The 12,376-nt window shown below is 40.3% G+C and overlaps 1 protein-coding gene and 1 long non-coding RNA gene across 3 annotated transcripts in view; one reads left to right on the top strand and one right to left on the bottom strand.

The window, feature by feature from the left end:
- ST6GALNAC3 (ST6 N-acetylgalactosaminide alpha-2,6-sialyltransferase 3) overlaps positions 1 to 7,906 on the bottom strand; it is a 214,874-nt gene extending 206,968 nt beyond the window's left edge. The window contains exon 1 of one of the 2 annotated variants that reach the window (XM_032118359.1): positions 7,648 to 7,900. In XM_032118359.1, coding sequence (XP_031974250.1) covers positions 7,648 to 7,665 — 18 coding nt within the window. In that variant the 5' untranslated portion in view covers positions 7,666 to 7,900. Of the gene's footprint in view, positions 1 to 7,647 lie in introns of both variants that reach the window. The other variant, XM_032118361.1, reaches the window with a different exon arrangement.
- LOC116448228 lies at positions 6,427 to 11,838 on the top strand. Its single transcript, XR_004241845.1, has 2 exons — positions 6,427 to 7,051; positions 9,548 to 11,838. It is a non-coding gene; the product is annotated as an uncharacterized LOC116448228 (long non-coding RNA).
- The last annotated feature ends 538 nt before the right edge of the window (positions 11,839 to 12,376 follow it).

Below are 12,376 nucleotides of genomic sequence, written 5' to 3' on the forward strand. Positions count from 1 at the left end.
GTTTGGTGATTTAACATATGCTCCTGAACAGCATCACTTACAAGATCTCATCTCCTAAACCCTTCCAGTTCAGTTCCTGCCTCACCTTTGCTCTTCTCAATAGTAAATATGAAAAAGAATATCCAGCACGGTATTTTATCCACTTTCAAATACATAAACCAAAAACTGTCATGTTTTTCAGGTGCTTCTGCTAAAATAATCAGAACAAAATAACTGTCATTATTTTAAATACAAATCCCATTTATACAAATTTTGTACTCATAACATAATTTTAGCTAGTTGACTGACTTAAAAAAAAATATTATACTGGTCCAGCTCCCAGAAAGCATATCAATGCATCAGTATAAGGATATCTTATTGGATACAATTTGGGAGACTGCTATCAAAAGCAGATATGTGACTGTGTAAAGGCAATATTTGCATAAACACAGGATGTTCCTGAAGGGGCAGGGGAAGTACAGAGAACAGTCAGCTCAATATTTAACATTTTCTGAGATGACACACAGCAATTCTCACCTCATCCAGCCATAATTTATTCTGTCCACTGATTCAGGAACACAACACATTAGTCATACATTGTCCTTTTATAGTTCCCATTCACAGAAACCAATGAAGCCACTGGAAAAGCAGTGGCCTTTCTTATCTCAGCAGTCTGCAGGTTATTTACAAGAACCATGACAAAAAAGGCAGCAGATGCAGCTTTTCCTCCAAAGCAACAGCCAATTCATTCCATATGAGTATTTGAGGCTGACAACAGCAAGGCAACTGCTCCCTCAGCTTTAAGAGACGACAGGCCCAAGGCAGAGTTTTGCCTTATTTATTGGGAATATATCCAATAAATGGAGCTGCGTTTACCCACCTTGGTTACAGATCTCCACAAAGATCGATTCTTCCTAGCACCTGGTCAGAGGTCTCAGAGAGGCCTCAATCACTAGTAAGATAAAACACACCTCCAGCACTTGTTGTGTGTGTGCACACTTCCAACCCTGTGTGCTATGAATCCGAATATGGATGGAGAGCAGCTGATAGGCAGAAGAAATTATTGGGAAAGTGTCATGGATAACAACCACAAAATAAATTATCTGTTTAATATCTGAAAGTAAAACTAAAAATCTAAAATAAATTTATAATCAATAATTTTTCTTGCACAAAATAGCTCTTTATATTATGATAGAACCTGCTCTGGGGAGGAGACTGGTCCAAAAATTATATTTACCCATTAGCCACCAGGAAGATAAAGAAATTCACTTTCCATTTCATGTGTAAGCATTCGACCTTTCTTTCCTAAAAAATACACAGAAAACTTTTTTTCCACTTTATGCCAAAGACACAGAAAAAAAATCCTCTTAAAGTAAAGTCAATCTGCTGCATAGATACTGCTTTCCTGGAAAAAGATGAGAGAACAAATCCTGGAAAGATCACCATGTCCAGTATTACTCTTCTGGAAGGCACATAGATACTGCTGGAATGAAACATGGCAAAGGAACAGACAAAATGCTAAAAGCGCTGCCTTTTTTAATTTACCACACAGATGTTGTGATAGTTGTGATTAAAACCTAAAATGTGGGGTCTTTTAAGCTGCATTTCACACTCCCTTAAATAATCATGAATGTTTGGCAAGAAAACAAGGTGTACTTTTCTTTTGGCTGCCATCTCACTAGAAATAGGTAAGAGCACATCTCTCCTGTATCTCAAGGAATTTCAATATGTTATGTCAAAGTATAGGAATTTGCTGCTTCCTATGGTGGTTTATGTCATACTCTGACATGCCAAATTATCTGGCATTCAGGACTTCAAAAAGGAAATTGAAAAAAATGAACAAGATATAAACCACCAAAGCTCATGTACATGTCTACAAAGAGGCTGAATTTTGAGAAGATTCCCTTTAATATGTGATTAATACCCGTGATAATCATAGAATCACAGAATCGATTGGGCAGTTTGGCCGAATCAGTTTGGGCAAGGACACCTTTCCTTAGACCAGACTGGTCAAACAGTGCACAAAGACAGTGTATCCCTGGTAGGGGGAAGCCTAAAACATCTGGATGACACATGCTTCATTGTTTAAAGATGAACTGCAAAACAAAAACCTTTCCCCATCACTGCTTTATCGAATAACTACTTGAATGTATGAGACACTTCATAATCTCATGCTGGTTTTGTGCTTTTAGTTTTCACACCACCAAGTCAGACACAAAGCTCCAGTTTTAAACCAAGTGAAGCACACTTACACTGCAGGTTTTCTTGGTTTAGCTACATGGGCATCAAAATCAAATTCATTTAACCAAGTTAAGTTCTCTTGTAGGACTAGACTGACTAGATGCTGTCTCTTTCTGGGAGGGGGCTAATATATTCTCCTTAAAGCATGATTAGTTTAAGGTCATTGCAAGCGAGAGTGAAAAGCAGTTCTATACTTCTCAGAATTTAATTTTCCTTAAATTTTCACGAAGTGAACATAATAAAAAACACATGATGGAATTCCATGAACTGCACTCCGTAAAATTTTACATGGTAATTAAGCACCACTGGAGCATGATACGGCAAATCCTAGCTCTCCCTGCATATTGGCAGGTTCATTAATGCAGCTTCATTTACTCTGGAACAATTTAGAGGTAAACAATGTAGAATGACAAAAAAAAAAAAAAAAAGTATTTTATTTAGAAACAGAGTAATTGTAAGAAATTTATTTAAAACAGAAATATCCCATGTAGAAAGAATTAAAAATGGAGTTTTGCCAGTTTTGTTGGTTGGGGGAAAAAAGATGGGAACATTAACCCATAACAAATAAGGATGGAGTGATCCACAAAAAAACTGGTTACTACCTCAGAAATCCTGATTCTTCTCTCTGACTCCTTGTTGCATCCACCTGCTACTTTCCAGCTTACTTATGCACACCTCGTAAGAGGCACCTTTGCATATTTACACCTACCTTCCCTAGAGATACAACCACATAATCCTAGGAATGATTCCAGTTACAAGAGAAATGCTGCAGCTCACAAAACTGTTGATCAGGTTAAGACATTACAGCAAACCTGCAGCAAATTCAGGCAGTGCTGGAAAATGACCCATCAGTGCAGCATCATCTCCCATACAGAGGGGAGGTCACCCGTGTTCCTTTTCCAAGGATCTCTCCATGTCTTGTCATATCAGAAGAAGGAGCACAGCATGAGAATCAAACAGGATCCAAGTACAATTCTCAGCACAGGAAAACGGATGGATGCCATGCATAAACATTGCTGCAGTCAGTTTAACAGTCAAGGCAGAATGCGAATTATCTTGGACCTGATTCAAGCAGTATATAGAGGTCAACTCTATGGAAGTGCCTGCATCCTGCAAATCTCTAGTAGAGAATGGAATTATGGTGAGACTCATAGCCTACCCTGCACAACAGAGCTGAGAATGTGCTTTTGATGATATAGAAACTTGGGAGGAAATACCTACACTCTTTGTCATGTACATAGAGGTTTAAAAAAAAAAAAAAAAAAAAAATCAAACTAATAACTAATTATACAAGATTACAAGCATCCAAACACTGAGATCAGATCTTTTCAGACCTTCTGCCTCTCCCCTCTGAACAGCTACTTGCCAGGGTGGAAAATTTAATGTAATGAGAACAGCTTTGCTATTTTAGTCTCAAAAGTGCAGATGGAGCATATGCCTGTAGATAGTAATGTTATCTGTATTACTGCAGTGTCTGAAGACCCCAATCAGACACAGGCCATTGAACACTCAGAAAAAACTCTCAAAGAAAATTCCTGCCAAAAACAGTTCACCATGTGCAGTAAGGGAAAAATGCAACCTGCAAATTTAATTAAACCAGTGGAGATAACAATGGAGAGGAAACATGTAAAAGAATTGTAGATGAACGCACAGGTATGGCCAACTTTGACAGCTGAAAACAGTTACAAGCCTGTGCTGAAGGGTTTTCTTTGTTTGAAACCTGTAAGTTATACTTAGCAAAACAGTTCTTTCAATCTTTAAATTAGATTTTAAAAATATTAAAGAAGCTATGGATTTTAGTTGGCCACCTGCTTACTTTGAGAGGACCCTCAATCAGCTGCAGTAGAAAGAACATTGCCTCACATTATGCAAATACTACTTAGACCACAGAGTTTCACTGAAGGCTTGTGATCTCTGTTGGTAGAAGGTCACATCCAGCCCCTAGGCACATGAAATCTGTTGTTCACTGCACAGTAAATACACAGCACACAAACCAGAAGGAAATGTCTTTCTAGGTTTCATGCATAGTCCTCACTGTACAGGCCCATCACACATGGATTTTGTTTATTAAGCTCTACCACATTAAGCCTACACAGTTAAAATTGTACTGGGATGACAACATAATCCATCTCCATCATCCTCTTCAAACCTTCCATTCAAAAAGAAGAGTTTGGAAAAAGGGTAAGACAAACCTCCTGCGAAGTGCAGCGTGTGCAAAACTAAGTTACCTGTCCTATTTGCTTTAAAATATCATGGTCCAGTCCTCACTGAGGGATATCATGGTTTTACAGGGTGTCATTATCATTCATGTTGTGTTTATCATAAGATGACACATACTTTGAAGTATTATTTTTCAGTTATGCAAGAAGCAGAGTTGGAAGTGATTTACTGAGTAAAATTTGTCCTCATTTTCAAGAGTCACTGGCTGATACAGTGGAACTTAGGGACTTGAATATCATTAGGGATAAGTGACTACATAACTAATAATCACTGCTAATCTGGTAGCTGGCAAGGTGACATGCAGCTACCATAGTAACCAGCATAAGATCAACTGTTTGCTTCCAAGAAATGCCTACACTTCACTCAGCTATTTGCCATGATTTTTAAAGTCATGACAGGGAAAATAAAAACACATCACACACTTCAGAACTTGCCTCTTTCCCTGCTTTTCTTTAACTGAGAATTCCTCAAAATTATAATTTCACTGGTTTTACTGAGAATGTCCCATTACTGATTAGGAGACAAAAGTTTCTGGAGCCACGATCAGTAACAGCCCCACCACTCTTACCTAGGAAAAGTGCACAACAAACACCAGAAAGACAGCAGGCACCTTTTGGTAAAATCCTCCTCCTCAGCATTTTTCACAGGCTGCACATGGAGATTATTTCATGCAGTAGTCATAGTATAAGGAGATCTTCACATCTAAAGATGATACACCTCTTCTAACGCGCTCTTAACCACTCTAAGTAACTCCAGTTAATTATTAACAGCTATCTCTGTTCTTTACACTTCACAGACACCTCTATCCAATCTCATTTATATTAAACTCTCACTCATATGAAACTCCAGTACTCAGTAAGTCTCAACATCTTTGGCAGGGGGTTACAAATCTAGGAACAGAGGAGGGCAAGCCACAAGGGAGAGTCACACAGACACTCAGGGCTCAAGTGGAAAGGATGCACAGTTGTTCTGGCTTCCCATCCACTGTGCCACTACCTGCTTCAAATCTCTCCCTACAGTTTTTTTTTTTTTTTTTTTTTTTTTTTTTCTTTTTTCCCACACAAGCTCAGGACAACCCCTAGGAAAAGAAGAAGGGTGTAGCTAACAGGTTTATATTTTCAGGAAGGAATTAGCCTAGTGTCATGTCAAAATATACATATTATTTCACATTTCCTTATTAGGGAAAAACCTTGCAGAGCAGCTATAGACATTACGTTAAAAACTCATATACAAGTAAGTATCTTGAGATAGACATTTAAATTACTCCTGTGGGATGTTTGTCTGAGAAAATCCAGCTTGCCTTATGGCAGTGCTAATCTTCTCATATCTGTTTCACTTTTTATCCTTGCACCTGCCTGTATTAACAAGATTAAGAATTAAGCTGGAAGGGGGCTGTCTGTCAAGGAATACCAATTAATTTATTGATTTAACCATCAGAATAACAACGAAATGGAGATCCAGGCCTGGGCAAACAGAAGGTGTTTATTGTACTATAATTCAAACTCTAAGTCATGCTTGTGGCAGGCTGTGACACCAGACTACAAAGGGAACTATTAGGAGGGTGAAAGAGACACTGGAGTTTCCTTGTAAAAGGATTCTTACTTAACTGTTACAGCCAAAGGAAAGATTTTGCATGTGATCTGCCCGCAGAATTTTTGAAAAGTAAGAAATTCTGTCTTCTGGATCACTTGCAGATACAGCCTAAGTCATTTTGGGAGCGTTTAAACAGGAGTGCACATGCTTATCTTTGTGAAACCAGGCTCCATTCACAGAGCTCACATCTTCTTATCTCAAATCACAACTCTCAGTTGCATTACTGCTGTCCGATTAAAGGTGTTTGTTACCCCCTAGCTCCAAGGAGGACCTGCTAGTTCAGGGAAGCTTCTGCACTTGCAGCAGACTTTGCCATATTTAATAACATAAGCTACCACAACCCACAAGACAGAAAAGTAAAAACACATCCATGTACCACAGACCCACTGGTTGAGAATGAATGAATGAAGAAAAGAGTGCAGCAAAATAACAAGTTTTTTTCAAAGTCGAAAGCCCAAAGTAGTGCTAAGGATTGGATTCATGGAGACACCTAAACGTTTATTATCCAGAAGCTGTTTTAAAGTTTTGCAATTCATCCACTTTGTTAATATGCTGAAAGCAACTGCTATCACAGGCCATCCCCAAGTTTGGGATAACCAACTCTATGCTAGAAGATCGGATTGCAAACAACAAAGAATTCACAGATTTATGATCAGTTTTACTGAATCAGCTTTACTTGCTAAAAGAAACAAAGCGCAAATATACTCAAAGTATGCACAGAAAGCAGCAAGGCACAGACGTGTTTCAGGATCTGAAACAGAGCAGATAAACAGACCAGGTAACAAATGGATCCGAAACAGACCACGCTGCAGCCAGGCACAGGAGAGTGACTCCTGCAAGTGACAGCGCTGCAAGGAAACAAACGCCGCTTGTTCTCCACTGACCGCACTTCCGCCTCCTCCCCTCCCATTCAATCCCCGTGCTAGTGATGCTCCCTCCATCTGCATGGCATGCGGCTTCCAAATACTTTTACTTTTTAGGTGAGGGAAGCAGGCTGGAGAAAGCATGTGATCACACGGTAAGTTTATGCTTATATTTCCTAGCGTGAAGGGGGGGGGGGAGGGGGGGAACCCGGTATCAAATAGGTTCCTTAATTAGAAAATGCAGTTAAATACGGAGTATAATTGTGTGGAGCATGTGGATCTGGAGCAGATTCAGCAGGGGAGTGTGTGCTTAAGAAGCAACCGGGACAGCTGTGGACATCTGCGACCGCTGCTTTAAGAGCAATAAATGCTGCATGGTTAGAAAAAGAAAATAAGTTGCCTGGTTTGTCCTTTGTACTGGAAGTCTGTTGCCCAAATGCTATTGCTCCTGAAGGAATTCAGCGTAGGAAGTCAGCTGAGACAAACCAGAGCCCCTCTCCCCCCTCCCATTATTCGGTACACGCTTCTCTTCCCGCTAGCTCGCAGTTCTGACAATCCAGGGAAAGAGAGAAAGAATGGCAGAGGGAAGCAGAGCACAGCTGTACGTTGCAGAATTTCTCAAATATTCATTTGCCAAACAAAGCCAGTATTCAAAAAGACAACGAAGATGCAATAGGACCATACCAAATCCATGCCTCTGAGCAGCGAGGGGGTCTCTAACAATGCATTCAAGCAACAGATAGACATTTACCTTCAAAATGCAGGCCATGTTCTTTCTCTATCCTTCCTACCAAAGAGCAGCAGGATTCTACTTTGTGAGCAGCAGTTCCAGTGTCAGGCAAAAGGCTGGTAGAGCTGTAGAACTGCTAGAGCCTACATTCCTGCAGATCCAAATAAAGGTACCACGCATCCAGGATCCGTTAGTCATATTAGTCTTTTTATGCCCCGTTTGTTCCACCCATCAGCTCCTGCCACTGGCTGGGAGCCAGCCCAGCACCTCCCCTCCGTCACATGACTGAGTTTGATTCATGGCTCCAGTGTGTATTTTCCTAAGCTACAGGACGCTCTCGCGCTGTACTATACGTACAGACAGAAATCTGTACCTTGCAGAGGCTTTGCAATGCCTGCAAATCAAGCTGCGTGTTTATAATTAGTCCCTGTGCAGCTCTCCCGGCGTTCTCAGGAGACAGCTGCTGACAGTTGGGCAGAAAAGTCCAAACTCTCGCTATTATTGGGGCTGTAAAAATCCTTACTCTGCTTGTTAGAGTGCAGTATTGTTCTACGTTCAGCCCTTTTCGCTGTATGGCAGGCTTCCCTTTGTCTAAATTGCTGCCCTATGAGAAATAATCATTATCAGCAACCAGGCCAGATATCCCACCAGAGGTGTTTGCATTGTGCTGTGCATGCCTTTTTGTGTAAAGAGCTGGCATCCATCAGAGGGAATGGAAGGCTTGGGTTGGTTTGTGAGGTTTTTTGCTTATGCAAGTCTCATAAAAACTCTCTGAACTTTCTTTGGACTTTCTTAAGATAAGAAAGTGAGGTAAAGTGCAGATGAATAAATTCAGCTGTTGAAGAAATCTTTCACTTTACATAGTCTCATCAAATTCAAATTCTTCCCTTATGTAACATACTCAATATATCATGAAGGTTTTACTTCATATTTGCCACTTCTCCTGCAGTCTCTTTCTCCCTTTTTTACACTTTCTCAGTACTTCTCATTACTACATCTTGGAACCCTTTGCATTTTCTGTACTTGGCACCTTCCCTGTATTCCTTTTGTGCCACATTGCTTCACTCCTGCTGCTTTAGTACCAAAAGCTCTCCCTCTCCCTTAATAAATTCCTCGTAGTGGATGTCTTCATGCTCTCTGCAGCATCTCAGGGTACCTGTTTACATGCAGGCAATACCCTCCAGTTCATGTTATGAAACCATTTACCACAGAGCCCCTCAATGTGTGGGAGCCAGAAGGGGTTAGTGCTGTGCTGCACATTCAATAACCAATACTGTTCCCAGCCTGGCAAGCCTCTCCTATCCAGGTGCAATCCCTCAAGACAGTAAGTAGGTTGAAACTAAAGGAACTAGCTGTCCTTATTTGTATGCAGGGGCAAATCCTCCCTGAGAGCAGAACAGAAAGGGCCTGGGGGGATTTCTCTGGCTCACACTCCTTGGCTGCCTTCCTGTGCATTTCCAGAGAAGATGCCAATGTATGTTTGGCCTTTGCATGAGCATCCAGAGTGCTGTAGTCTTACACAGGTCCTGCAAACTCCTCAGCATCTCTCACCACTGGAAATTCGCCTCCTTGTTCAATTACAGCCACAAGCCAAAGCTCTTGAGCTGAAAATTGTAGTATAGTTAGGGAGACTAATGAAAAAGAACTTAGTGAAGTTTCTAACTGTGTTGACTAACATAAGGAAATAGCTAAATCACGAGTTAGTGGAAGAAGGTGGTAAAGGAGGGACTTACAGTGTTTTTTTTATTAGAGGCTACCACCAAGCAGTGTTAGATCATTCTGGGTAGGAGTTTATGTCTCTTTAAGTACTAGTTATTCATAAGGAGTTCTGGAGCAAAGTTCTGTTTCTTAGTGACTAAGATAAACAAATAATTCATTCGTTCCTGAAATAAAAATAATTGTCTCTTTTTCTCTCCAACAGTCAAGAATCTAGTTTTCCCTCGGACTGAAACTATTCCTTTCACCTGTGTGATGGGCATGAAAGAAGTTTTCATCTGAGGCAAATGAAAAATATTCCACTGCCTTCCCACCCTCCACCTTACCAGCTCTGTAAGGAATAAAAGAAATGAAACTTGGAGAGAAACTGTCCTGAAAAGATCAACCATTTCCACATGTCCAAAGCATTGAGGGATTTCCAGTGAACTTTATTCCTTAAGGAAAGGCAGAGGCATGGGTAGTTGTCTTGTTTTAAGCATCTCGACATGCTTTGATTCTAAATATCACATCGGACAAAGTTTGGTGTACTTTAACTTTTAGACTTTTTATAAATGGTTATTTATCTTACTAAACATCATTACTAGGCATCAGCAACAGCCATCCTTCCCTTTTTCTTTCAGGAGGGATGTGAGATTTCACTTTATTTTCTCCTAGGAACAGAACTGAAGATGTGATTTGAGCTGAGATCACCACAAACAGCAACAGAAAGTCCAGCCTTAGGCTGAGCTAATTTCTCCTCAAAGAAACTACGTGAGGAAAGGCATCCACCAAATGATAAAAGCAAAGAGCCATTGTAAGCACATTCCACGAGTCTCATAAAGTGCTTTACCTGAACTTATGATACTCTTGAAAAATCAGCTTTAGGCCAAACACAGCTCACATAAATTTCAGTCGCACCTGCAATTTTCCATCCAAAATTAACACGGTTGTTGTTGCCTGGTAGGGATGTCAAAGATACTATGAATCTGCCTTTCAAGTCTGAGTCATTGCCACAGGCCACACAAAGTCACTGCTCCTAGTTCTGAGGACAAAGACCTTTAGTTCTGAGGACAAAGACCTTGCATGTTTTCCATCTAGTCCAAACCCTTCTGATACATTCCTATGGCGACATAAGCTTGGAGAAAATATGGTTGTGTGGGCAGCAACCCTTTTCAATTCTATGTCTTAGAAACTAATTCTGTCATGAGAAATCAATCCTTTGTGGAGAAGGCTGATTAAGCCTTAATTTGCAGAGATTAATAGAACTACGCAATCCCAGCATCCAAGCAGCAGTTTGTAGTGCCAGTGTGGGTAGTTCTGCTGGGCAGCCTGTGCCATCAACAGTGCTCATTTGGTTTGTTTGGTGGCTGGACACCGTGTCACTGATGAAGCTGCACTTTCACCTATGGTAAGAACTTCAAAGCCAAAATCTCACAGATAGATAACAGACTTAAATAGTAAGTTAATTTTTTAGTCCACATCTGTATTTTAAAAGTGCAGGCTTAGAGAAAGTCTGAAAGCCATCATCTCGCTAGTCACTGACATCAGACACTGGTTCATGTAGTGAAAATGTGCCAGAAAGGAAGAACCTGTTCTTACACTAGCTGCCACTACGAGGCTTTATCAGACAAGGGTGACATAAGGTGGCATTTTTCACCCTTCAGGTGCAACCTGAGTCAGTGGCAGAGTAACAGATCCACTCTACTGTTATCCAGAGATCGCATCTTCCCAACCATCTGTATCAAGTTTTCCTTACCTCATGAAACTCACCACTATAAGTAAACAATTTAAGGTACCCAGCAGCCCAATGCCATGGCAGAGGTAGAGGATGAGATGATAAAAAACCGCAGGTTATGATTTGAACAGGAAATCTTACCAGGTTATCCAAATGCTACATGGAATTTTAATTTAAAACTCTTAATGATGCTGATTTTCCAGGTAAGAAAAAAGGCTTAATCAAGCCTGAGTGCTTCATTTTAGAGGTGAACTTCTGCTGCATTCTGTAGTGCAGAAGCTGAGGAGAACAGGTGGGGCTTGTTACAGCCTGCATTCTGCTGTTACTTTTCAGAATATCCTTACAGCTTAAAGCAAGCTTGCCATGTGCACATTACTGAAAGAGCTGGTATATATTGCCCTGCCCAGCTTCCTTCTCAGCACAATTCCTCTGTACCTTATTCAGCTCAGGACAACCAAATCCATTTAAAAAAAAAGTTTAGCCGTGGAATACTTCTGCATGCTTCACTGGCAGGAGACAAGGACTGCTCAGCACCGTTTCCGCTATTAGAAATTCAGCTCATCACCTCACTATTATCATGGTAACAATTTAGCACAGCCACACAGCACTTGCAGACCTTGCATGTTCTGGTGTTCCCCCCAGGCCCTTCCTAATGCACACACACAAGCACTCAAATCAAGGGCTCCCAATTTTCAACTAAATAGTCTTTTAAAAAAAAAAAAAAAAAACAACAACAACAACCCAATAAAATCAAGTGTTGGCCACACCTAACAATGCATGAGTACAAAGGTCTGTAGAAGCTCCTGGAAGCAGAAAAAGAGCAAACCCTACAAATCAGTAATCTTTTCAGACTGTTGACTTTTTTTTTTTCAATGCATGCTCGTCTGAGAGCTTCAGGTTTCTGTTTTCAAAGACAGTTATTAACCAGGGATTATTTTACACTGAACTACAGATTGTTGGGGGTTTTTTTATATTAATGAAAAAGAGTATGTCATCTGTTATTTGTAATTTTTCTTTTTTATTTAAATGTGTTTTAACAGAGACAATGGATTTTTTTAAAATGCAGGAAAAAAACCCCAAAACAACAAAAAAACCCCCCACATACTTAGAGAAGAAGCATGTCTGTCTCAGACAGCTTTCCTCTAATTAAAACAGACTAAGCAACTCTGAAGAGTGCTGTGTCTGCTTATGCCACCAGATGTTTTGCCGGTATAAAAATAGCACAGTAAACAAATGTATAACTTGCTGCAGTCTCCAGCAGAAGAAAGCCCACCAGTAATATTCTGAAGGGCATTCAAAAGCTTAATGATGTGTTTGAAA

This window comes from Corvus moneduloides, chromosome 9 (assembly GCF_009650955.1).
Source record: "Corvus moneduloides isolate bCorMon1 chromosome 9, bCorMon1.pri, whole genome shotgun sequence".
Lineage (NCBI taxonomy): Eukaryota > Metazoa > Chordata > Aves > Passeriformes > Corvidae > Corvus > Corvus moneduloides.